This window comes from Sturnira hondurensis, unplaced genomic scaffold (genome assembly GCF_014824575.4).
Source record: "Sturnira hondurensis isolate 20B ecotype Veracruz unplaced genomic scaffold, ASM1482457v3 Scaffold0025370, whole genome shotgun sequence".
Taxonomy (NCBI): Eukaryota; Metazoa; Chordata; class Mammalia; order Chiroptera; family Phyllostomidae; genus Sturnira; species Sturnira hondurensis.
The window spans coordinates 5,555,237-5,578,174 of record NW_028098001.1 but is presented as its reverse complement, the minus strand read 5'-3'; the positions used below and the strand labels follow the sequence as shown (position 1 = coordinate 5,578,174).

General features: G+C 43.0%; 3 protein-coding genes across 9 annotated transcripts in view; 1 reads left to right on the top strand and 2 right to left on the bottom strand.

Moving 5' to 3' along the window:
• Positions 1–2,803, top strand: part of ANKRD6 (ankyrin repeat domain 6) — a 174,023-nt gene extending 171,220 nt beyond the window's left edge. For all 5 annotated transcript variants that reach the window (XM_037039350.1, XM_037039354.1, XM_037039352.1 and 2 more), the window contains 2 exons: positions 640–766; positions 1,878–2,803. In XM_037039350.1, coding sequence (XP_036895245.1) covers positions 640–766; positions 1,878–2,452 — 702 coding nt within the window. In that variant the 3' untranslated portion in view covers positions 2,453–2,803. The remainder of the gene's footprint in view (positions 1–639; positions 767–1,877) is intronic.
• A 3,340-nt stretch (positions 2,804–6,143) lies between these two features.
• On the bottom strand, positions 6,144–10,476 carry LYRM2 (LYR motif containing 2). The gene is made up of 3 exons (XM_037039375.1): positions 10,388–10,476; positions 9,546–9,686; positions 6,144–9,099 (listed from the first exon to the last, which is right to left on the bottom strand). Exons 1-3 carry the CDS (start codon positions 10,430–10,432, stop codon positions 9,019–9,021), a joined length of 267 nt encoding a protein of 88 aa, XP_036895270.1. The 5' UTR covers positions 10,433–10,476; the 3' UTR covers positions 6,144–9,018.
• A 5,445-nt stretch (positions 10,477–15,921) lies between these two features.
• MDN1 (midasin AAA ATPase 1) overlaps positions 15,922–22,938 on the bottom strand; it is a 146,071-nt gene continuing 139,054 nt past the window's right edge. For all 3 annotated transcript variants that reach the window (XM_037039452.1, XM_037039453.1, XM_037039455.1), the window contains exons 95-102: positions 22,414–22,503; positions 21,395–21,510; positions 20,619–20,793; positions 19,194–19,267; positions 18,977–19,091; positions 18,112–18,175; positions 16,956–17,098; positions 15,922–16,321 (exon numbers count right to left, since the gene is read on the bottom strand). In XM_037039452.1, the coding sequence (XP_036895347.1) occupies positions 16,133–16,321; positions 16,956–17,098; positions 18,112–18,175; positions 18,977–19,091; positions 19,194–19,267; positions 20,619–20,793; positions 21,395–21,510; positions 22,414–22,503 (966 nt within the window). In that variant the 3' untranslated portion in view covers positions 15,922–16,132. The remainder of the gene's footprint in view (positions 16,322–16,955; positions 17,099–18,111; positions 18,176–18,976; positions 19,092–19,193; positions 19,268–20,618; positions 20,794–21,394; positions 21,511–22,413; positions 22,504–22,938) is intronic.

Below are 22,938 nucleotides of genomic sequence, written 5' to 3'. Positions count from 1 at the left end.
TCAAAGGCTGAGACCGATCCTTGGAAACTTGGAGGCTGAGGTCCCCTAGAAGTGTTTGCATTACATAGCACGATATTTGCATAACCCTGAAATGAAGTGAATCGGAAAGAAACTGTAGTTCAGTTCATGTTTGTTGCTGAATTTGCTGGCAACAGGTGGAGACTGAAAAGTTCATAGAACGTGCTGGGCAAACGTGCTGTCTGCCCAAATCATTTCTGTGTGTTGTGTATTTACCGGGCTGCTGTTCAGTTGAACAAGATTGGGTTCCTGCCCTGAGGGTGCGTGGTCTACTCAAGACCACAGACCTAACGGGAACATTTGCGAGTGTGTGAAAGTTCATGCTCCTAAGTAGGCAGACACGCTTCATTGGGAAGCCTTGGGAAGCTTCGGTGTTTGAGTTAAGGGGCTCCACGTGACTTGATGAAGACTATGGACGGTGTCAGCCTGGGTGTCAGGTGAGGCCTGGTGTGTAGAAGGCAGGAGGAGGAGTGTGTGTGGCCTGGGGGCAGAGGGGTTACACACAACTTCGGGGCTTGTCAAGATGGTATCCTCAATTATCATAAGTAAAAAGTTCGTTCTTGATGCTTTAATTCATACACCATGTATTAAATTCACCTGATCATTTTGTGTGTTTTTTAGCTGTCCTTGGTGGATGAGTTAAAAACCTGGTGCATGTTAAAGATTCAGCATCTGGAACTGAAGCTTTCTGGAGATTCTAGGGCCCCTCGGGCAAAATCCACACCATCTACTTGCGAGTCCTCTACAGGTAACTCACATGCCGAGAGAGAGCCTTTCCATCAGGAGGTGATGACACCCCCCAGACCTGGTTCCCTCCTGTCTCCGATGGTGGCCTGTATGACAAAGCCCTGGAAAAACTGGATCGCAGAGGAAACCTGAAGGGGCAAACACCGGGTTTTGCTCATTACTGTATACTCAGTTCCTATATAGCAGTAAAGCACTCCTATGTGAGTGTTTAAAACTATCTAAGTGAAGGAATAAAAGAACTGCTTTATCATTGATAGCGTGCTTCAGGTACAGTGTCGATGGTGTCCGAGTGGGCCCCAGAGATGAGGGTGGGTGAGTGAACACCTTCCTCCTCAGCAGCGCCCTTGACTTTGTACTCCTTTCCCCTCCGGGCTTGGCCTCCTACCTTTACTCAGCCCTGTGAAACCTCGTTAAACTGCTTCAGGTGCTAGATGAGAGATGCTCCCAGAGAAGCAGGTTTACCTGAGCCTCAGTGGTTAGCCCTCAGGTAATTCTGATGAAGACATTCACATGCTCAGTAAATAATTATGCTTCCGTGGGGGATTTTCGTATGTGAAGTGTTTCATGTTACTGCAGACCATCTCTGGAACTGTGGTTTTATCTTCGTTATGCTCGTAACAATGGGGAAAATCCTTGGCAAATTCTTCATGCTATGACTGGTTATGGAGCTTGGCCTGGAGCTCTTTCCACGGTGGAGCTTGGGTCAAGGAACCAGTACCTGGGGCTGTGGCGAGGGAGGGCCCAGAGGGCAGAGAACAGAGATGCTTATTCTCATTGATAAACATCCTGTCCTGTTTTGAGACAATGAGCTATGTCTCCTTGGCAAACAGGAGATGGTCCCCAGAGCCTTCTAGGGTAGATGGAGACAGGCTAAAGGAAAGACCAGCAACTTTTTTTGGCTTAGATGCCACAGCATGACTAGCACCCAGGAAAGACATGACAAGCCATGGTGATGACCTGGGGAGAGGGGCAGAGAGGTTGCATCTTGTGACTGGTGACTGGGAAGGCTGGTCATCTATAGGATTCTCGGAACTCTGAAAAGCTGACCACAGCCATGTGACTGTGTGAATGTGGATTTGCTCCGATTTGTGTGTTTTTTCTTCCCAAACCAGGTGTGGATCCATCAGTGGTGACCGCAGGTCCTGTGGCAGCTTCGGACAGTTCCCCTCAGGTGGTCAGGCCCAAGGAAAAGGCCCTCAACTCCACTGCTACCCACAGACTCCAGCAGGAGCTGTCTTCCTCAGACTGTACAGGCTCCCGACTGAGGAACGTCAAAGTCCAGACAGCCTCACTACCTCTGAAGGAGGCAGCGAGAGGTGATCCGCAGGCTGGGCCCTGCGTCGACAGAGGCACGCAAACCAAGAAGTCTGCCAAAAGTGGGCAAATGAGGCATCGAGCCCAGCACCCAGCAGCACCCAGCACCACCTGCGGACAGCCACCACCAGCAACAGGCAGCAAGCAGACTGCCCCTCATGTTCGAGACACCTCCCAGGCTCTGGAGATCACGCAGTACTTTTTTGAGGCTGTTGCTACCCAGATGGAAAAGTGGTATGAAAGAAAGATTGAAGAAGCACGAAGCCAAGCCAGCCAGAAAGCCCAGCAAGACAAGGCCACACTGAAGGAACATATTAAAAGTTTGGAAGAGGAACTTGCTAAGCTCAGGACTAAGGTGCAGAAGGAAAATTAGGAACTGGGAAGTGACCCAAGAAAGGATTCTTGAGGATTTCTAGTTTTGCAGCTGCAGAATAGTTATACCCAAGGTGTCAATTACTGTGCACGGAGCAGACTTGTCTTTAACAGATCACTGATTTCTAAAATGTGCCAGACACACATGTTTCCTATGCCCTGAAGTTATGAAGACTTCAACAATTAAACTGAAACCAGGGAAAGCTTGCTTAGTGTCAGGTTTCATTACAAATTTAAAACCTCAGTCCAGGTTCATCTGAAGTTCAAAAGCTCAGATTAAGTGAGCCACGAAGGAATTGAATGATGCGTAAGCCTAAACCCTAAAATTCAGAATGTACAAAATAACATAAAAGCAAGAAAAAAGTTAACCCCTTGTGAACTCCACTAGTCATGCATTAAACACACCTGCTGTGCCTAGACGAGAATGTCATTCTGGAAAAGTGGTAATACATGCGTTAAACCCTCTCTCAAATGGGCAATTCTCAAAATGCTGACATTTTAATCAGGTGGAAACCTATCAGATTTTGAGGAGAAAGATTTGCATGATGTCACAAGATCCAATATAGCTTAAAAGAGAATGTTTCGGCTCTGACTGGTGTGGCCTGGTGTGTTGGGCATCGTCCTGCAAACCCAAAGGTTGCTGACTCGATGCCCAGTGAGGGCATGTGCCTGGGTGGTGCCCTCAGCTGGGGGCGAGGGAGAGGCAACTGATCGATATCCCCTCGCACATCAACGTCTCTCCCCCTCCCTTCTCTCTAAAAATAAATAAAAATCTTTAAAGAATGTTTTTAAAAGTCAAAGTATTTTTTTAAATAGTTGGATAACAGCATTGGGAATATTTGTTAATAATGAACTCGTTAGAAAGGTTCAAACATTTGATCGTGGTTTCTGTGTTTTCAGCCAGAATATAGAAATACTGCAATCAATTAATCTTTGTGATTATAAAGCAGATTAATGGGAAAAATTCACATAACAATTCTCTGAAACTTCCATCACCTATTCACAATCAAGTTTGTCTCAGAGCACCTTTCTGAGTTTGAGCTTACTGGTCTATGCTTTGGAAAGAAATGAGGCTGTTTCTTGAAAGTATTTCATTTTAAATTGAGTCATTAAAAAAACTTCAAGAGCGCCCCACTGCTTTTTAGTGACTATGTCAAAGTAAATAATTCAGTAACTCAATTAGATCCCATCATTCCCAGCTTCACCTAGCTCTAAGGATTTTTCTCTGCTCTGTAGAATAGTTATAAAAGTAGCTTGGGTGTGTTTAATCTTTGAATTTAATTACTTTCCAAACTTCTTGTCCCTTGAAATGTGGGATTCATCTAAAATTCCACGTATGCACAGAATCCTCAGTTCTAGTTCTATAAACTCAGGTACTGAGTAACTATTGCCTGTAATTTTGAATAAAATGTTGCTCATTGAGCCAAAGAGAAAAGAATGACTTCTTGCCATGGAAAAGTATGTTTTTAGCCTCTTTGTTTTTGCCTACCAAAGCTTCTCTTTTTCTTTATAGCAACAATCTGTTGCTATACGGGGAATTTACATTCCCCATAAATGTCAGTGTGTGTCAGCATTTCGGAGCCTGGGCAGGGAGTTAGTTTGATGCTCTCAGGCCGATTTTCATGTTTGTGAGCTTGTCTTGTTTCTCAGCTGCTGTGTAGGTGATGGTTCTTGCCCCGAGACTCTTTGGACTGCTAACTGTAGAGGTTCGTTCTTTCCTCTTTCCCTGTTTGAGATGCAATCACAGACTTCTAGAGCCAGATGGTACCTTCAGGCCGTGAGTGCTTTGGTGGAAAGTATTTTGATTATGTAACTCTTACTCACCAGAGGCAGGCAGCATCATTGTGAACTAAATATTTTTGTCAAAGTCACAGGGAAGAGACTAGGCAGGAATGAGGAAAGTCAAATGCACTTCATCTGAAGATGACACAGGTCTCTCTCAAAGATGGGAAAACCTCTACTGTGTAACGGAGGCAAGGAACGAGACAGGGTCAGTCAGCCTTCCAACTCAGAAGAGCCGGCAGCATCTCACCACCAAAGCGCCAGTGTTTCTAACAACTATGCTTTCTGTGTTTTTGTTCTTTAGTGTCAAAAACTCAGCTATAGGTCTGATGTGTCTTTTTCCTTGTGCTATTTGCTAAAGCAAATGCCCCAGGAGTCCTCTTCCAAAGCAGACCTATTAATAACTTATGTGTGTCATATAGGTCATGTTTCAAACTAAGGCTGGAACTTCCAATAGCTGTGGGGAAAGTGGAGTAAAATACATAGGTTGTACAGTATTGCACTGTTTTTGTTAGTGCATTATTGCATTTGAGTAAATATCTGTGATAGGCTGAATTATTAATTCTAATCTTACTTTCAGCTTGGGGAGCCCAAAATAAAGGAAGTGATGTTTTCATTTATACCTTATTTTTTTTCAGTCAAGCATTAATACTTGAGAGGTACGTTGTCTTCTATAGAATATTTTTGCAACCTTGAATTCGGGTCTCTTCTGAGCACTAGACTTGGTTCTAAACATTGTGGGTACTAAATTCCTTATTTAAAACATGGAAGTGTGAATACTGCTTCGATTACATTTTCATTTGTGCCGTGAACCAAATTTTAGGGTTCCCAAAAGAGTGCACCCAGCCCACTACATGGTGTTTCCATGAAAGTGTAATTTCAATACATCTGCTTTAAAGTGGAGATCAGGTAGGCTGCATGAAAAAATATTTTTTAAAAAGCCTGCTGTAACGTGGAAAGACTTCTCAGTGCAAGCTTAAACAAATATTTTGTTTAAACTGTTGACCTTTTGGAAAAAACAGAAGGATAACATTACTCATAATTTTATGCAGGTAAGATAACATTTATGACTAACAAAATGTTCCTAAAAGCTAAATATAATAATTCTTCTTGTGATATAAAAACCAACCAATTAAGATTTAAAAGACAAACCAGTCCTGACCGGTGTGGCTCAGTGGGTTGGGTGCCGTCCTGCAAATCAAAGGGTCACTGGTTTGATTCCTGATCAAGGCATGTGCCTGGGTTGGGGGCCAGGACCCCTGTGGGGGGCGTGCAAGAGGCGATTGATTGACATCTCTTTCCCCCTCCCTTCCCCTCTCTTTAAAAACCTTTTTAAAAAGACAGTTTTTAAAACAAATTTTTTAAAGATTTATTTATCTTTAGAGGGGAAGAGAAGGAGAGAGGGAGAGAAATATCAATGTATGGTTGCCTCTCGTGCGTCCCTTGCTGGGAACTGGTCTGCAACCCAGGCATGTGTCCTGACTGGGAATCGAACCACGATCCTCTAGTTCACAGGCCCTCGCTCAATCCACTGAGCTACATCAGCCAGGGCTAAAAAAGACAGTTTTAAAAAATGACCTTTTAGAATACATTTTATGAATAGGAAAAAACATTAAAATGTAATTTTATTATACTTTTATAATTTATTTTCCTATATTGTCAAATATAAATGTGAATGTATTTAACACAAAAGCAAAAACAGTACAGCAAAGTACTTGTTTTTAATACAAAATAGAGTGAGTAGAAAGTGATTTACTCTTCTCAGTAAACAATTTAATCCTAAAATAATTTTTCAGATGTTTCACTCAAGGAAAGAAATAGCTTATTGTGATTTCTAGTTTGGCACAGAGTAACAACTTGCTTTTTATCCTGTTTGGATCTTATTCTACATAATCCTACTTTTTTTTCCCCAGAGTAGATGCGAGCTGCTTCCATTTGGTTTTTTGCTTGCATGTCCCTGATTCCACACAAGGGATGAGAGATAACAACTCAGGTGAGTCCGGGTCTCTGCCCTGAGATGCTCCTGAGCATGTCTGCTGGTGTGACTGCAGCCACATGAACACCAGGAAGTGCGCTGTTTCCCAGGTTGGAAAGTTGTCCGTCTCTGCGGGCACGTTCACTGCACTACCTGTGCCATGAATTTAACGTTTCCAACCTGATGGCACACTTACAAGGGGGAGATGACACAGGGACTGTCCATATGTTCAGTGATAAATAGCCACTTCTCATGGGCTAGAAAGCTTTTGTATTTTAGAAAACAAGTTAATATAAAGATTGACTTATTGTTAGTTCAAATACATAAGCTGAACATTCAAACTTCTTTAACTTCAGGAACAAAACTTTCACATTCAAGCAAGAGTATAGTTTAAAATGAACATACCCAAGAAGGTAGTTTGTTGTCAAATCCAAAATGCTGATAAAGATGATGAACAGAATCACCAGCAGCTCTATTCTACCAACATCTTAGTAAGCAACTGTGGCTTTGTATGTGAGAAGAAACTGCCAAATAATTTTGCTTAGGCTAAACCAAAGACTTGGCCTACAATTCAGAGGGGAATAGTCGAAGCATGTACGTGAACAAAGTAAACTATTCCTCAGAAACGAAGGCAAAAGCTTGTCCATTATGATCTCAGCCTCTGGAAGAAATTAAAGTTTTAGTATTTTACCCAAATGAAAAACTTTGAAAAACAAATGAAACTCCAAGTTAGGTTTTCTTGGAGTCTTTGGTATTTGCATCTTGCAAATTCAAACCCCATGTGTTCTGTTTCCCATGTACCCCACTGGTAGGAAGGGCGCCACCCAGTCACTGACTTGCTCACCTCTTAAAAGGATGATTTTTAGCTTCCAGATTTTAGGTTTGCTAGAGACAGCCTCTACTTGCATACGTATGGCAATTGTGCTACACAAAGAATATTTCTAAAGTGTTCTCTCCTCAGAAACTTCACAAATGCTTTTTTCATCAGATGCTTTACAGTAGGTTGACTAACCCAAACTCTAGAAATTGTCTTGTGCAAGCTCTCTGCACTAGTAGCTTGCCCTGTGGAAGAGTGTTTAGAATTATTTTGCCTTGTGAGCTCTGAGGCTGTGGGACAAGGAGGTGGACCTGATAATGCAGGTCGCTGACACACCCCACCATTGGCTCATGCCTCTCCTGTGGTGCCCAGTCCAATACTAGATACCAGTTTTCATTCTGCATTTTTTCTTTCAGGTGCTGGTCAGATTCTTGGATTAACTTTTTAGATCTGTTCTGTAGATTTTAGAGTGCTTCAGTCTGCAAGACTAACAATTCTAGCCTCAGCATAACCTTGCACTAAATTGTTATACATTTGGTCTCTTTCAAAAAATGTCCTAAAGTCCACTTCTTTCTCTGATGTAGTTTTCAAACTCTTTTTCCCTGTCACAGTGGGAGAACCTGAAGCACTGAAGACCCTCCCTAATGACCTACTGTACTTCTACGTGGATGTTAAGGTAATTGCATTAGTTTCATCCAGAAATTGCCTGAAAAGAAGTTGCCTCCTCTTATGGTGTACAGGTGTTCATTAAGGTTCTCTTTCCAACAAAGTCCTAGCTTCCCAGTTGTGGTCTTCGAGAATCAGATCGTGACACATCTGAACAACATAACCTCAGGAACCCTGAGGGGTGATGGAGGGTTTTTTCAAGAAGGTTCTGGGTTATCTCCCGAGGCCAGTACACCCCCAATCCTACATCTCATTCTGTTTTTGAACACAGCTTTATTGAGTTACACAATGTTATATGTCAATTATATCTCAACTTTAGAAACCCAGCAACAACTTTACTGAGGTGCAATTCACATACATATAAAACGTACATTTCAATGGTAGTATATTCACAGCATTGGACAACCAACACCGAAATCTACTTTCAGGATATTTTCATCACCCTGAAACAAAACCCCACATCGAGTTACTCTCTGTTCCATGAGTTACTCAGAGCCCCGGCAACCACTAGTCCTTCTGCCCAGTCTGCACGTTTCCTATAAAGGGAATTATACGGTATGTGATCTTTTGAGACTGCCTTCTTTAACGTAATATTTTCAAGATTCATCCGTGTGTAGCATGTATCAGTATTTCACTCCTTTTTATTGCTGAATAATGATTTATTGTATAGATACGCCACATTTTACTTAGTTATCAGTTGGTGGGCATTTGGATTGTTTCTACTTGTTGGCTGTTATGAAATAATGCTGCTATTAACATTTGTATATGTGTTTTCAATTCTCCTGGTTGTAAACCTCATCGTAAAACTGCTGAACCAGGGAACTACGTTTACCCTTTTGAGCTACCGACAGTCTGTTTTCCAAAGTGGCCGCACTGCGTTATGTTCCCACCAGCACTGTATGAGGGTTCCGATTTCTCTACATCTTCACCATTACTTGCTACCATCTCCATTTTTCAATTACAGCCATTCTGGTGGATGTGCAGTATCTCTCTGTGGTTTTGATTTGCATTTCCCTGATGAATAATGGTGTTGAGTAACTTCTTATGTGCTAATTGTTGTACAACAATCCACTTGTTACACTTTGTACTAGGCTTTGCTTCTTACAAAAACTGCTGGCAAATCCAGAAACATGTTTAAAATACAGGTATATTTTTCAGTGCTAAGGCAGTTATTCTGACACAGCTTTTCTTTGCTCTCTGTGCAATAACATGCTCCATGTTCTGGAGTGTTGGAAGTACGGTTTGACTTGACTTTGGGCTGCCCATCCTTAAGCCTAAGCTCCTCCAAACACATGGAGACTGAAAATCTTTCAGAATAATGCCACCATTAAGCTTTTGCTAAAGCAAGTGTTTTCTCTAATTCCTTGAGCTGCATGTTGCCTTGTGTAATCATCATCCGGATTGTATCCTGTAGGAGAAGATGAAATCTGGTCACTGTTTTACCTGGTCAATCAAGGTACAGCTGTATTACTGCATCTGTTAAAGTCAGGAACCAACACTGAGAATTCAAATGGCTGCATATTAAGAAAGCAAAGCTGATGACCAGGAGTGCACAGTGTGGGGAGTCACCCTTCCCCAAAGATACAACCGCCAGGCTGTAGTATTTATCATCTTCATGTATCAGGGGGAGGGGGGAAAGGTTAAGAGAAAAGTCAGGTGATGCTAGTGTAGAATGTAGATAGAGCAAAGTTGTAAAATTTTAAATATTTAAATTGTAGAAAATCAGTACTATTAGACCAATGATCAAAATATACCATCTCGGTGGCATTTATTCTCCAAGATGCCTACTAAATGTTTGTAAAAATTCACTGAACAGCACAAGGGGTCAGGCAGGGCCTCTGATAGTGTTCTTACCTCTTCAGTGGCATTTTTGTTTCTTTTGAATTCTTCCCGTGCCCAGTCCTTCAGGTATTTGCGATCAGAATCATTTGGAACTTGCCGGATTGCTTGCAAAATCCTTCGGTAGAGAAGGAGAACTTGTTGCCTTCTCAAGAACTGCAAAGGGGAGGAGAAATATCAGTTACAACTACACAACCGACATCCCAGAGGGCTCTACTTTAGCAAATCAAACTATAACCAGATAACTTATCTGGTTAAGGCCTTTGATTCTGAAAAGGGCAAAGAAAATTTTTTAAGAAAATGACAAGTTTATTTCAGCTGTCTGCTTACTCCTCTGTCAAACAAAAAGAACCCTTAAAATCAAGAGCGTACTACTGGGCAGCAAAGGGGCTACCAGACTCCTAGAAACTGTAACCACAATAACAGCACTTTTTCTAAGTTAACGCACTTGTTAAAATCCTGTGGTTACTTCGTTTTCTTCTTACCATAGCTGAGTACAACAGGCAAAACAGTTCTTACTGTAGGGCAGCTGAGGCGTCAGGGGATAAAGAGATCTACAGCCTGCACCTCTTCTATCCAGACAGAAGAAAGGTTCCGGGCAGCCTCCGGGCGGCGCCCGCCCCCTACGCCCCCCTCACCTCCCCTACGCCCCCCTCACCTCCCCTACACCCCCTTCCCCCCTTCCCCCCTTCCCCCCTTCCCACGGACAGCAAGTGAGAAGCCCCGCCCCCTCCAGCCCAGGCTGTGTGTGGGGTCACTGACCCCAGCTGCTCCCCAGACGCATTCCATGGATTGGGCGTAGGGAGAGCTCTGGCCCAGGAAAGAGGCCATAGAAGGCCCATGACAACAGCTGGTACCTGCTTTAGCGTTAGTGTTGCAAGGGGTAAGCGGGAAGCAGCCATGTCCTCCAAAAAGTAGGGATTGACTGGAGCCACAGTGCGCAGGAGCGGAAGTGGAGGCGGAACCGGAGTTGGAACCGGGGGTGGGGCGAGCTCGGTTTCCTAGGAGATGGCCTACCGATTGTGCAGATTGCTCGGCAGTCTGGTGAGCCCGGGCTTTTGGAATCGAGCTATGTAGCCTTGAGCAGTTTCAGTTGTCTTAGGCTAAATTTCTCATTAGTTTCTGTGTAATGAATGGAAAGGGATTTAGCACAGCTCTTGATATATAGTTATGAGTTTCATTAAATGGTTTTTTGGAGGTGAGTGGGGGAAATTAATTATAGTGTACTTCTGGGCTTTTTAAGTGTGTATAGTTAGAATACCAGGAGTGTAAATATTTCTTTTATGATTTGTGTCTTCCTCCTTTGCCTTTTTTTTAAATTCCCATCCTGCACTTTTTTTGTTGCAATCATTTTCCTGGCAGTGTGGTTGTCTTCATGATTCTTTTTGGTTAGGAGGCTTTAAATGGCTGCTGCCCTGTTGCAGCTTTAAAAATTTTACATCCCCAGCCCTCATCTGTGTGTGCCTCAGTTGGCTGAGCGTGTGGAGCACATGCCAGTGTTGTGGGTTTGGCCCGGGTCGGGGCATAGCAACTGATCAACTGGTGATGTTTCTTTTTCTCTTTCTCCCTTCTTTCCCCTAAAAATTAAAATTTAAAATAACTTGGTATCACTAATAACAATGCTCTTCCCTATGCCTTTTTTTTATCCCTGTGCCTTTATTTCCTCATAATTATCTTGTCCTCCCCATAACACACACAAGTCCTTAGGATATATTACTGTAAGTGGGGCTAGTGAATCTTTGCTATACTATTTTTCCAAGTAGGATTGTTCCAATAGACAACCAAGCATGTTCATCTCTTCATTTGATGAACACTTATGAAAATGTTCAATTGCCCATTTACTTGTTTTTTTGGAATCTTTGGGGCTCCCTTTTCCTAGCCATGTTATGGTACTTAACGTGCTCCCCGCTCCCCCCCATGTGTGAAGTGAGGTAAAGCACCGCCCTCAGAGCTGCTGTATGTGTGAAGCACTGACAACAGGCGGTGCCACACGTCAGCACACTAATGATGAGCTTTTCTGAACATTACCCCATGACCACTTTCTTTTCCCAAAATTAATTCTCTGATTTTTTCCCCTTTAAATGTTAAACATCCCTACTTTTAGTTACGCTTATTTTGTGACTTGTCATGACTTTGATCCATTAATGCTGAATAAAATTTTTATTCTCATTTTCTAAGGATAGAAAATCTGCCTATTTTTAATTTTTGTCTTTTATATAGTCTCCATATATAATAAGGCGCTATTTCTGAGGCTTTTAAAAAATACTTTTTCATTGTTAATGTTGAAAATATATACTCCATCTAGATTTTAATGGTATAATGTGGACGTTAAGTTCTTTTTCAACTGCTGAATCATTATTTTGATACCATTTAATTACTTCTTTTTGGACTTTGATGCCCACAGGGTAAAATTCTCTTAGGGTTTGAATAGTCTGTTCAGGACTATTTATCTGGAACTAATATATTGTTTTTAATTTTTGTTATCTGGTAGGAAGACTCCTCTATTTTTTCCCTTTATTTTTGTTGACACCATTGCAGATATCCTCCTTCCCCCTCCCCTCTGCCCACCTCCACCCTGCCTCCACACTCTCCCCTTCCCTTTGGCCATCACCACAGTTTTCTGTGTCTATGAGTTATGCATCTATGTCCTTTGACTAATCCCTTCCATCCAGTCCTCACCTCCCCTCTGACAGTTGTCACTCTGTTCCATGTATCCATGCCCATTTCTATGTCGCTCGTCAGTTTATTTTGTTCATTAGATGCTACATATAAGATCATAAAGTATCTTTCTCTGACTGGATTATTTCACTTAGCATAATAATCTCCAGGTCCATCCATGCTGTTGCAAAAAGTAAGATATCCTTCTTTTTTACGTCAACAATGTAGCACAGCTTTTTTTTTTTTAAATCCTCACCCAAGGGCATGCTTATTGATTTGAGAGAGAAGGGAAGGGAGGGAGGAAGGGAGAGAAACATCAGTTGCCATTCCCACGCACCCTAACCAGGGAGCAAACCTTGAATCAAACCTTCAACCTTTTGGTTTATGGGATGATGCTTNCTGACAGTTGTCACTCTGTTGCATGTATCCATGCCCATTTCTATGTCGCTCGTCACTTTATTTTGTTCATTAGATGCTACATATAAGATCATAAAGTATCTTTCTCTGACTGGATTATTTCTTTTTTACGTCAACAATGTAGCACAGCTTTTTTTTTTTTAAATCCTCACCCAAGGGCATGCTTATTGATTTGAGAGAGAAGGGAAGGGAGGGAGGAAGGGAGAGAAACATCAGTTGCCATTCCCACGCACCCTAACCAGGGAGCAAACCTTGAATCAAACCTTCAACCTTTTGGTTTATGGGATGATGCTTCAACCAAACACCTGCCAGGGCCGTACCATGGTGTTTTACCCACTCATCTACTGACGAGCACTTAGGTTGTTTCCAGATCTTGGCGGTTGTAGGGGTGGATTTTGGTGTCTCAGAATTCTGTGGACATATTCCCAGAAGTGGAATCCTTGGGTCAAAAGGCAGTTCCATTTTTAATTTCGTGAGTAGACGCCATACTGTTTTCCACAGTGGCTGCAGCAGTCTGCGTTGCCACCAGCAGTGTGCACTAGGGTTCCCCTTTTACCACATCCTCGCCAGCACTTGTTGTTTGCTGATATATTGATGATAGCCATTCTAGCAGGTGTGAGGTGATATCTCATTATCGTTTTAATTTGCATCTCTCTGATGGTTATTTACATTAAGCATTAGCATTTGTTTATGTCTGTGGGTCATCTGTTATGTCCTCTCTGGAGAAGTGTCTATTTAGGTTCTTTGCCCATTTTTAAACTGGATTGTTTCCCTGGTATTGAGTTGTATAGTTCTTTGTATATTTTGAAAATCGACCTTATCAGACTATGATTGGCTAATGTTCTCCCATACAGTAGGTTCCCTTTTCATTTTGTTGCAGAAGCTTTTTAGTTTATGTAGTTCCATTTATTTATTTTCCTGTTACGCCCTGCCCTAGATTTTTCAGCCAAAAATTTCGCTGTTGAGAGATGTCAGATTTCACTGCCAGTTTTCTGCTAGGATTTTTATGGTTTTGAGACTTACATTTAAGTGTTTTATCCACTTTGAGTTTATGCTTGTGTGGGGGGTGATCAGGTGGTCTAGTATCACTGTCTTGCATGTACCTGTCCAGTTTTCCCAATAGTGTTTATTGAAGGGACTGTCTTTAAGGGACTGTCTTTATTCCATTTTATGCTCTTTAACCTGTAGTTTCCTTTACAAATCTTACATATTCTTAATTTCTGTATGACCTTTAGAAATGTTTTGTATCATTTCCCTCCAAGTCATCTTAGGATCTTTATTAAAACTGAGTGTTCTGAGATACTTTTATCCCTTTCTTCTTGGCCAGCAACAGTCACTTGTGCTAGACACTGGTAGTACTGTCAGTCCATCTGCATCCTGCCCTCAGCCTCGCGCTCTGGTCAGGAAGACACGCAAATTCAGGAAAGCATTACAGATGTCAGGGTTCACAACATGGGAGCTTGTTCTTCCCAGAGGGCTCATCTCAGCTAAATGCTTATCACAAACATGAGTATGTAAGAAAATTCCAGATGAAGAACTAATGGAACATTAGCAGGTTCCAGGATCCCCATGGTTTGCTGTGATCAGATCAGACAGTCTGGGGTGGGACACAGGGAGAGAAGGAACCGAAAAGGGGCCTCTGGAGGGACTTCTGAAACATCTTCTCCGATGTTGTGTACAGTATGAAGTAAAGCTAGCAAAGTGGTTAGTTTGGGATACAACTTAATACTCCAGGCTACAGACTTAGAAGAATTCCAGCTGCAGTGCAGCCAGAGGAGAGAAGTGAGAGCAGACAAGATTGGGGTTTGCATGAAAAAAGTTAAAACGGATGTAAAGATTGAGTAGCAGGCGAGTGTGAGAGAGGAAGCATATCTTCGGTACCTTCTAAGTGACTCATGCTTTTACTGTGGGCCGGGGTCTCCCTGACCTCTACCTGGTGCGTTCCTGGCAGGTCGTCTCCCATGCCTCCTTTTCCCCGCCGCAGCACAGGCTGAAAATTGCACTCTCAGGCCATTGCTTACTGGAGGCTCCTGTCCCAGACCCTAAGCACTACTCTGGGAAGCTTTGGTTTGGATGGCCCTGTCAATTAAAGGTGGGTACGACAGAATACCACATCACTATCATAATGTTGGTGTCCTTCCCTACCAGATCCAGCCCTACTGGAAGAGTAATGCTCTGCCCCATAGAGGGCCTTGGCCAATGAAATCTGAGTAGGGGAGAGGTGTCATTTCGGAGCAGAATCTTTACAAGCCATTGTGTGTTTCTGCCAAGTCGCCACGTTTCCAATACCACAAGGCCAGCCCGCCAGAGCTCACCATCCACTGCTGTGAAAACAAGAACCAAGCCCTTACTGTAAGTAAAGCCACCGGCGTTGTGGGGCCCGCCAGACCAGATCACCACCCTTTCAACTCTCCTCTTTAGTTCACTGAGAATGGTCACAAGTTATTTCACCAGTGGTATATATATGTTTTTAATAGTTTTCAGAATATAAGATGCATAGTTTTTTAGAATAAAAAATGATGGTACAACAGCAGGTACATGCTTAGGACACTTGGTTAAACAATAAGCAATCTGTGTCTTCGATGACCACCTCAGAAGGGTGGCAAACTTCACAGTGTAACATGGTAACAGACAGGGAGATACACAATTACATCACAGCATGTTGTCTACAAAACAACAGTCTGACAGAACTTAAATAGAACATAGCACAGCACAGAGTTTCAAGTATTCAAGCACTGCTTTCTGGCCAAGTAAAAATTGCCTTAAAAACTATTTTGACTGAGGGAAAAGGCAAATGTAGCCATTTAGGTCTTTTGGATACAGCCTATGTTTTTCAGAATGAGACTGGCTCACTCAAGCTTGAAAGCAGTGTGAGGAATGATTCTTGCCCTTAACTGTTAAGAACTAAAGAAATAAATTACTACAACAGCAAGAACTATGGCACCAAAAGAATGAAAACAAAGGGACAATCATCTTCCCATCATTGCATAGTCTCCCAAAGCAGCAAAATGTGAAGGCCCCTGAGAGCCACCCCACCTTCACAGAGCCCAGGGACCATCTCTGGTTACCTGAGCTGCCATGATGTCTAGATGCTTTCTGAGCACACACAACAAGCTTCCCGCCTTTGAAGAGAAGGTAGTTCCTCTCACAAGAAGTACAGTAAGAAAATACACACTCAGACTCTGAAAACTGCAGCCGTCTCAGCCACCTGACAGCTCTTACGTGCACACAGTGGGCTTGGCAAAGCCAAACCTTAGAGTGGGGTCAGAAGCATAGCTCCCTCCAGGCCCTCCTCCAAAGGCCCGGCAGGTGTCCAGGCTCCCTTCGAGCAACAGTGGACAGCTGGGCCCCAAGGGTGGGGCTGACCTCTCAGGCGTAGCTTTTTGTAGCTGTTGAGTGGATTCTTAGATAAAATATTTTAGAGCTGCAAGTTCAGAAGCAATGGTCTAAAAAGCAGCACCTGGGCAAGAAATATGCCATCTTGACTGTGGCTGAAAGTCTCAGCGTTGGACTGCGTTCTTTCTGGTCTATAGGTGGTCAGAGGCTGTCACCAACTCAAACCACTGCCTGAGAGCATCGCTGAGTGTCTCGGGGAGCGCATTCACGTCGCGAAGAATTATGTAGAAGGGGAATGGGAACTCCTCCATGTAGGATTGGATTTCAGGCATCTCTCCAGGTCCTTTAAATATTGGTACTTTAATGTCCAAGATAGAATCCTGTCAACAGAAGACATTTAGAGGTAAGTCAGTGTCCTTGGTCAGCTCTTCCACGGTCTCTTCTGCTGACATTCCCAGGTTGCATATGAAAGTGACATTCCTTACTACGTAAAACACCACTTTCAGAATTCTCACCGAGGATGAGGCAGATCTTTCTGAGCAACCTCCTAGAACAGGCACCGGCATGGGGGAGGAACACACGAAAACCCGGTTTCTGTGAGGCTGTGTCTCCTCCTCAGCTCGGAACGATTCACGTTACACCTCCCACCTGCCCTGCGGGGACACCGCTTCCCCTGGAGCAGCGCCGCCCTGTGCGGGCCTTTCACTTGGTGACTCGTCCTCCTGCCTGCAGCAGGCACCACTGACACAAGTGACCGGACAGGGCCACTGCCGAGAGTCGGCACAGGAAGGAGACGGACTCTGGAGTCAGCCAGAACCCTGGCTTTCCTACTCATTACCTGTGATTCCGTCCTTCGCTAAAGCAGGAAGGATCCCCGCCTCAGTGCATTATGCCAAATGAGAAAATAGTTGTGAAGAGCCAGGGAGGCTGCCACCCAGGCCATGCTTCAGGCAGAACACGCTGGAGAGCATCTCCACTTGATCCTCAGAAAAGCAGCTTTCAGTCCTCACTCACCCGTGAACTAGGATTATCCAACACAACAAAAATGACGAAGATGTTCGCATTCCGGGCAGACTGGACAGCTGCCTGGACTCTGTCTTTGCCCTCGAGGAAGAGGCCGCGGCCGTCCGAGACCACCAGGAGGAGCTGTGCGGTGTCTGCAGCAAACAGAGCAGGAGGGAAAGGACAGGAATCCACTTTTAACAATAATTCAAAACTACCTAAAGTAAGACCAGGCTTTTCCTGTACTACCAACACCTGACAGGCCCTCTGGAACTGATGGATTCTGGGCCTAAGGAAAGGGGGCCTCTGTTAGATCTGCCCCCGAGTCAGGGACTGAGCACACGCGGAGCTCCTGTCAGGTACATACATCTCCCAATCACGCTGCAGGGAATGTCCCCTTCGGATTAACCTAATTGGAGAGTGACATGTATGACAACTAAAATACATGTTTTTGGCTATAAAATATAAAAATGCAGTATTGGGGCCATTATAAGAAAGTACCCACCAGAACCCCAGAATTGTCTCAACGTTTTGCCAAGGTCTTATATACCTGACTTCTGTAGTTTTTTTTCTTGAAATCAATTTAAAAACTTAGACCATAAAACGAATGGCAAGTTAAAACGTTAAAAAAATATTTAGCTATGTAATGTTATCAGCAAAAGACTGTCGTGTCTGAGGGCAGCTCTTTCTCGAAGACGTTCACCAAGCATCGTGAAGCACAGGACTAGCCGCAAGTTTCTCCATGGTACAAAGAGCCAGATAAAGAACTTGGGTGTTTCAGCCCCAAATCAATCATGGCTGGACTGGCTGGTTTCAGAGTTATGTCCTCCTCCACTTTCCTCTTAAAATGTTACAGAATATTCATACTTGCTCCTTTCATGACTCTCAATCTAGCAAATAAGTACATACTACTTAATATAAATTAGTTACTTAGTGTCTAATTCCTTCATTGCTTATAAGCCTCTGGGTACAGGTTCAATAAAAGTTTTTGAAAAACAGTAAGTGACATATTCCATGAATGCCTAATACCTCCATCTCCCATTCCTTTCTTTCCCGGTGGAACATGCACATTAAAAGATGGTGATGGGCACAATGAGATGAAGCAAGGAGCTTGCAAACACAGACAACAGAAAATCATTTGTCAACAAAGGTGAAAGATGTAGCTCACCTGGACTGACGTTCTGTGGGAGCTGCGGGGCGGCTGCAAACATGTTGGCTACAGATTCCAGAAACTAAACCAGAAACAATCAGAAAACTATTCAAACTCTTCCCACGGTCAGAACTAATGTTATTTCTGACACACAAGGAACTGTCAGTAAAGGTCTCAGGTCACTGCCCCTTCCAACCACCCGCTGGCAAGGAACACTGCTTGGCATTTATCCTTAGGTACTGGGACCCACAAACAGCTGTGTGTCTGGCACAAACCCCAACGTGTTCTACCAGACACTGGAAAAGAAACAGTTTGCTGAAGATGTACCCGCCCCCGCCCCCCCCAAAAAGTAGTAAAAAGGAGGCAAGAAAACACCAAATGCCCAATGCAACATAAAGAAGCTAAATGAGGGCAGGAACGAGGTGGTCAGAATTACTGCTCCATGCTGTGTTTTGAACTTATACCATCCTGGACAAGTCACTGGCTTTATTTTTACATCATTTCTACTGTAGGCTAAATAGGAGAGAGAAATTGGCCTTAATCCACCTGATAAGTGCTGGGAGATGGTTTATTTTTCAAAATGTTCCAAAAAACAAAACGAAATGAAACAAAAACACCTCTCAGAAAAATAGGGAGCAAAAAAAAAATCAAAGCTACAAATTCAAAATGATCTTTGAGAGACGGAAAAAGAGGTTAGGTTGCACCATGTTTAATAATGGGTGCCGAGGACGTTTCCATCCCTGTGGTACACAGGCTGGAGTTCACGACTGTTCTGTATGGTAAATTTTATCACCCCTAATACCACAATGGGCAGAAGGTGTTCTAAAAATCATTTCTCTCCTAAATGAGAAACTGCGGAAGACAGCTGATGTCATTAGTATACCTGAGCAATCCTGGTTTTCTTTTGTTGGAATTTGCAGAGCCGTAGAATCTGGGATCCTGAGTAATCACTGAACTGTTCGTGGAATGGATGTAATAGCTTTACAGACTCTCCAAAACTTGGGGGAGAAAAGCCAAATATAATGGGGTTATTTTTTGTCACATGAACAAAATAACCAGAGGCGGCTGGTTTTTCCAGTGTGATTAGAAGTGATGCTTACCTACACACCGCTATCTGACCCACTTCCAGAAGGGTGAGAGCATTTCCGATCACAGCCAGAGATTCAAATGCAAGCTGTGACATAGAAGGTTAAGGGTTAAAGGGATCAGACTATCTCCTAGACCAGTGCCTTTCAACCTTTTACATACCAAGATTGCCACTGAAAACTTTTTTTTTTTTGGTGTGGCCCCTAGGAGAACACCATCACTATAGCTACTCACAACCAGCCCAGAAGCTTTGGTGTCCCTAGGCCCTGGCTAAAACCACAAATGCTGAAATCCAGAACTCGTTACACTGGTGGGAAAGGTCTACTCTAACATCAACCAATAAAAGTGATTTGGGTCCTGGCTGGTGTGGCTCAGTGGACTGAGCCACAGGGTCAGTGTTTCGATTTCCCATCAAGGTACATGTCTGTTACAAGCCAGGTTCCCTGGTGCAGGGCACAGGAGAGGCAACCACATATTGATGTTTCTCTCTCTCCTTCCTCCCTTCCCCTCTCTAAAAATAAAATCTTTTTAAAAAAAAGTGACCTTGAGACAGTTGGTCCTTAAATTTGTTTCTTTTTAAAAAAAGTGACCTTGAGACAGTTGGTCCTTAAATTTGTTTCTTTTTGACTACATAAAAAGTAATTTCTTACAGGTAAAAGATTTTATTCTAATTATGCACCAATGGTATAAGTTTTAAATTTTAAATTCATATAAAAAGATGATTATGATGATACCTATCAAGTGCTAGACATTAAACCAAGTACATCCATTATTTCATTTAGTTTTCATAACAACTCTGAGTTTGAGGGAGGTACTGTTATAATCCTCATTTTTCAGACTGACTCTTAAGAAGTAATTAGCTGCCCAAAGGCAGGCTGCAGTGAGTGAGTCACTGCGGGGAGGTGGGATCTGAACCCAAGTTAAACTTCTCCCAGCAGAGCCTACGTATAGATTTTAGGTTGCTCAGTGGCTCACGATGCATAACAGCTTCACTGTAAAAAGGAACACACTCTGCAGTATCCATGCCATTCATGGCACCACAGGTAAGTCTACTCAGACTCCTAAACCTTGGTAATACTGACAGAACACAAACTGTAGATAATTTGGGGCTTAAAGGAATGTGTGATCAATCTATTTTTTAAAAAGATACTCCAATACTACGTGTATGGTCTAAAGATTAGTTTAATAGTAAACTGCATTTTGTGGAAAATAACGCATTGTCAGATTTACTTATTCTGTAACTAAACAACAATTTAAAAGACCTGTAAACAGCAAGGGGCCAAAATATTTGAGACATTGAAATTGCCCCTGTGAACTAACACAGTATTCACAATCTCAGAAAAGACTAACTGGCATTTCACACTGTTTTCTCAAGCTCATATTTAAAACGTGGTGGCTCATGGGACATGGTTTGGTGTTCGGGAACCTCTCTTTCTTACCTGTTTGGTATGGTTGTCTACCATACTAGAGGAGTCATCGATAGCCAAACAGATCTGATACTGGCGTTTACTGGGCTTGGTCCTTCGAAGCCAAATCTTGTCTTTTCGAAACTGACTAGCAATGTATGGAATAACCTTCCGCATGTTCAGTCGCTTCCCAGTTCGATAGTCTCCTCTATTAAACGTACCCAAATGAAAAGATGAGTTAAAAACTGCTCACCCCTTGAGTACTTTTTTAAAGAATGAAATCACATTCATAGTACTTTATAACCAATTATACCAAATAGCGACTGAGGTTTAAGGGCCCAAATCTTGATCAGCAGCCAAAAAAGTGGTTATGTATGTGGTAGTAATAATTAGGTCCAAAAAACTAGGACTTCTTTAGATTGGGGGAAAAAAACCGTTTGTGCTGACTTGGATTCTCTTTTCTGGTCTCCGAACATGATTTTGTACCCATCTTTGAAAGATCTAGCTGAGTAACACGCAACACGTGAGTAACCCAATGTGTAGCAGCAATGTACACAGCACATACAAAGGCTTGGCCAATTTTCCATCAAGCTATTAAGGAACCAGAGAGAATGCATCCATACCAAACTTCACAGAAACCTGTGGCAGACACCAACATGACAAAAGGCTAAGAGCACCACACTGGAGCCTGCACTGCAGAAATGGCAACCCAGAAGCCAGCATAGTAAGCGGTTAAGGGCTGAGCTCAACGAAAAAGACAGCACCGCCATCTTTACAGGGCGCTGTGAGTGCGTCCAGCGGAGACTTACTTCAGTTTGGCTGCCTGGCTGGGCTCCAATATGAGACGCAGCTGCTCGCACAGCTGTTGTGAAAGAGGTGCCGTCAGCATCAGGTAACTCTGCCACATCTCAGCGGCAGCCTTTTCCTGTGACAACGGCAACAACATGTAAGTCACTGTGAGAGCAGCAGAGCCAACTAAAGTCATACAACAAGACGAAGGTGTGACACTGAGCAGTAGAAAGTAACTCTCATGAGCTTTCTCATCGAAAGCACTTTTAAAGCTTTTCTTAGCTGCTAATTCACTTAAATAAAAATGTCTCTCCCCCACCAAAACCACAACACAGTTTCAACTAAGAAAGAATGGAACAAGACAGTAAAATACTAGAATTCAATGCCTTATTCACATCAGTCACAGAGTATAACCTGTCCCTTCGTGTGGAGAGGGAGCTATGAGCGGGCAGGAGATCCAGCCACTTAACCACGGCTCTCAAGGTTGTGTTTCAAAAGCGAAAGCAGTAAGTGCAGATCTCCCAAGTAAGACACCCAGCAGCCTGCCCACTTCCTAGACACAAAGCTCCACGACTTTCTTTGCCAACTACAGCAGAGCAGGTGCTCACACGGCGTAGGGGCGATGCTACTAACGTACATATCCAGCAAGCTTAGAATGCAGTCATTAAAAAGAAAACTTCTGTGTGATCCACACGTCCACATCGCACCGGCTGGCAAGGTTCCAGGTGGCCTATCCTGAGGATGACGTGGTATCTTTTGGCTGTTTTTCAACCACTGTGACATCTATTACATCCGTTACAGAGTGAACAACAGAAGTTAAAAAATGAATCCTATCCGTTTCTCTGTTTTGATTAACCTATAGGTCTAGTGGCACAGCAGGCAGAAAGCAATGCACAGCCACAGGCTTCAGGAATGTAATTACATTCTCCACATACCTGGTCCCTTTAACAAAGGTTAATGGAGCTAAGAACCTGTAACATTAAACTTACCATATCTTTAACAAAAGTCAAGATATTGTATGAAAACACCAGTGACTCACTTCTTCTGGGTTTCCAGATTCATGTGGCTGCCACCTTTCCAGCTGTCTCTCCAGCTCCTGTCTTAACTCATCGATGTCTTTCACAAAGGGCTAAGAGGAGAAGAAACCACAGATGAGAGGCAGCCCAGGTCGGAATCGCCAACTCACTGTCCGGCTGCCTCCTTCCCTGCAGTATGAACTCCAAGTACATACCTCTGAGATATCAAACTTAAGCAAAGTTAATGGCACACTAAAAAGATGCCAGATAACAATTCTTCTGCTTTCCATTTGTTGAAACAAGATGGATAAAGAGAATTTTTGATTGAATTTATTGGGGTGATATTGGTTAATAAAATTATATAGGTTTTAGGTATACAGTTCTACAATACATCATCTGTACATTGCATTGTGTGGAAAAAGGAAATTTTAACATTTATAAATCCTAGCAAAACAAGACCAAAGTCCCATCAATATCAATAATGAAAATATCCTTTGATTACACTGTCCTTAACTCACATAATTACCGAAAACAACTGTTATTTGGGT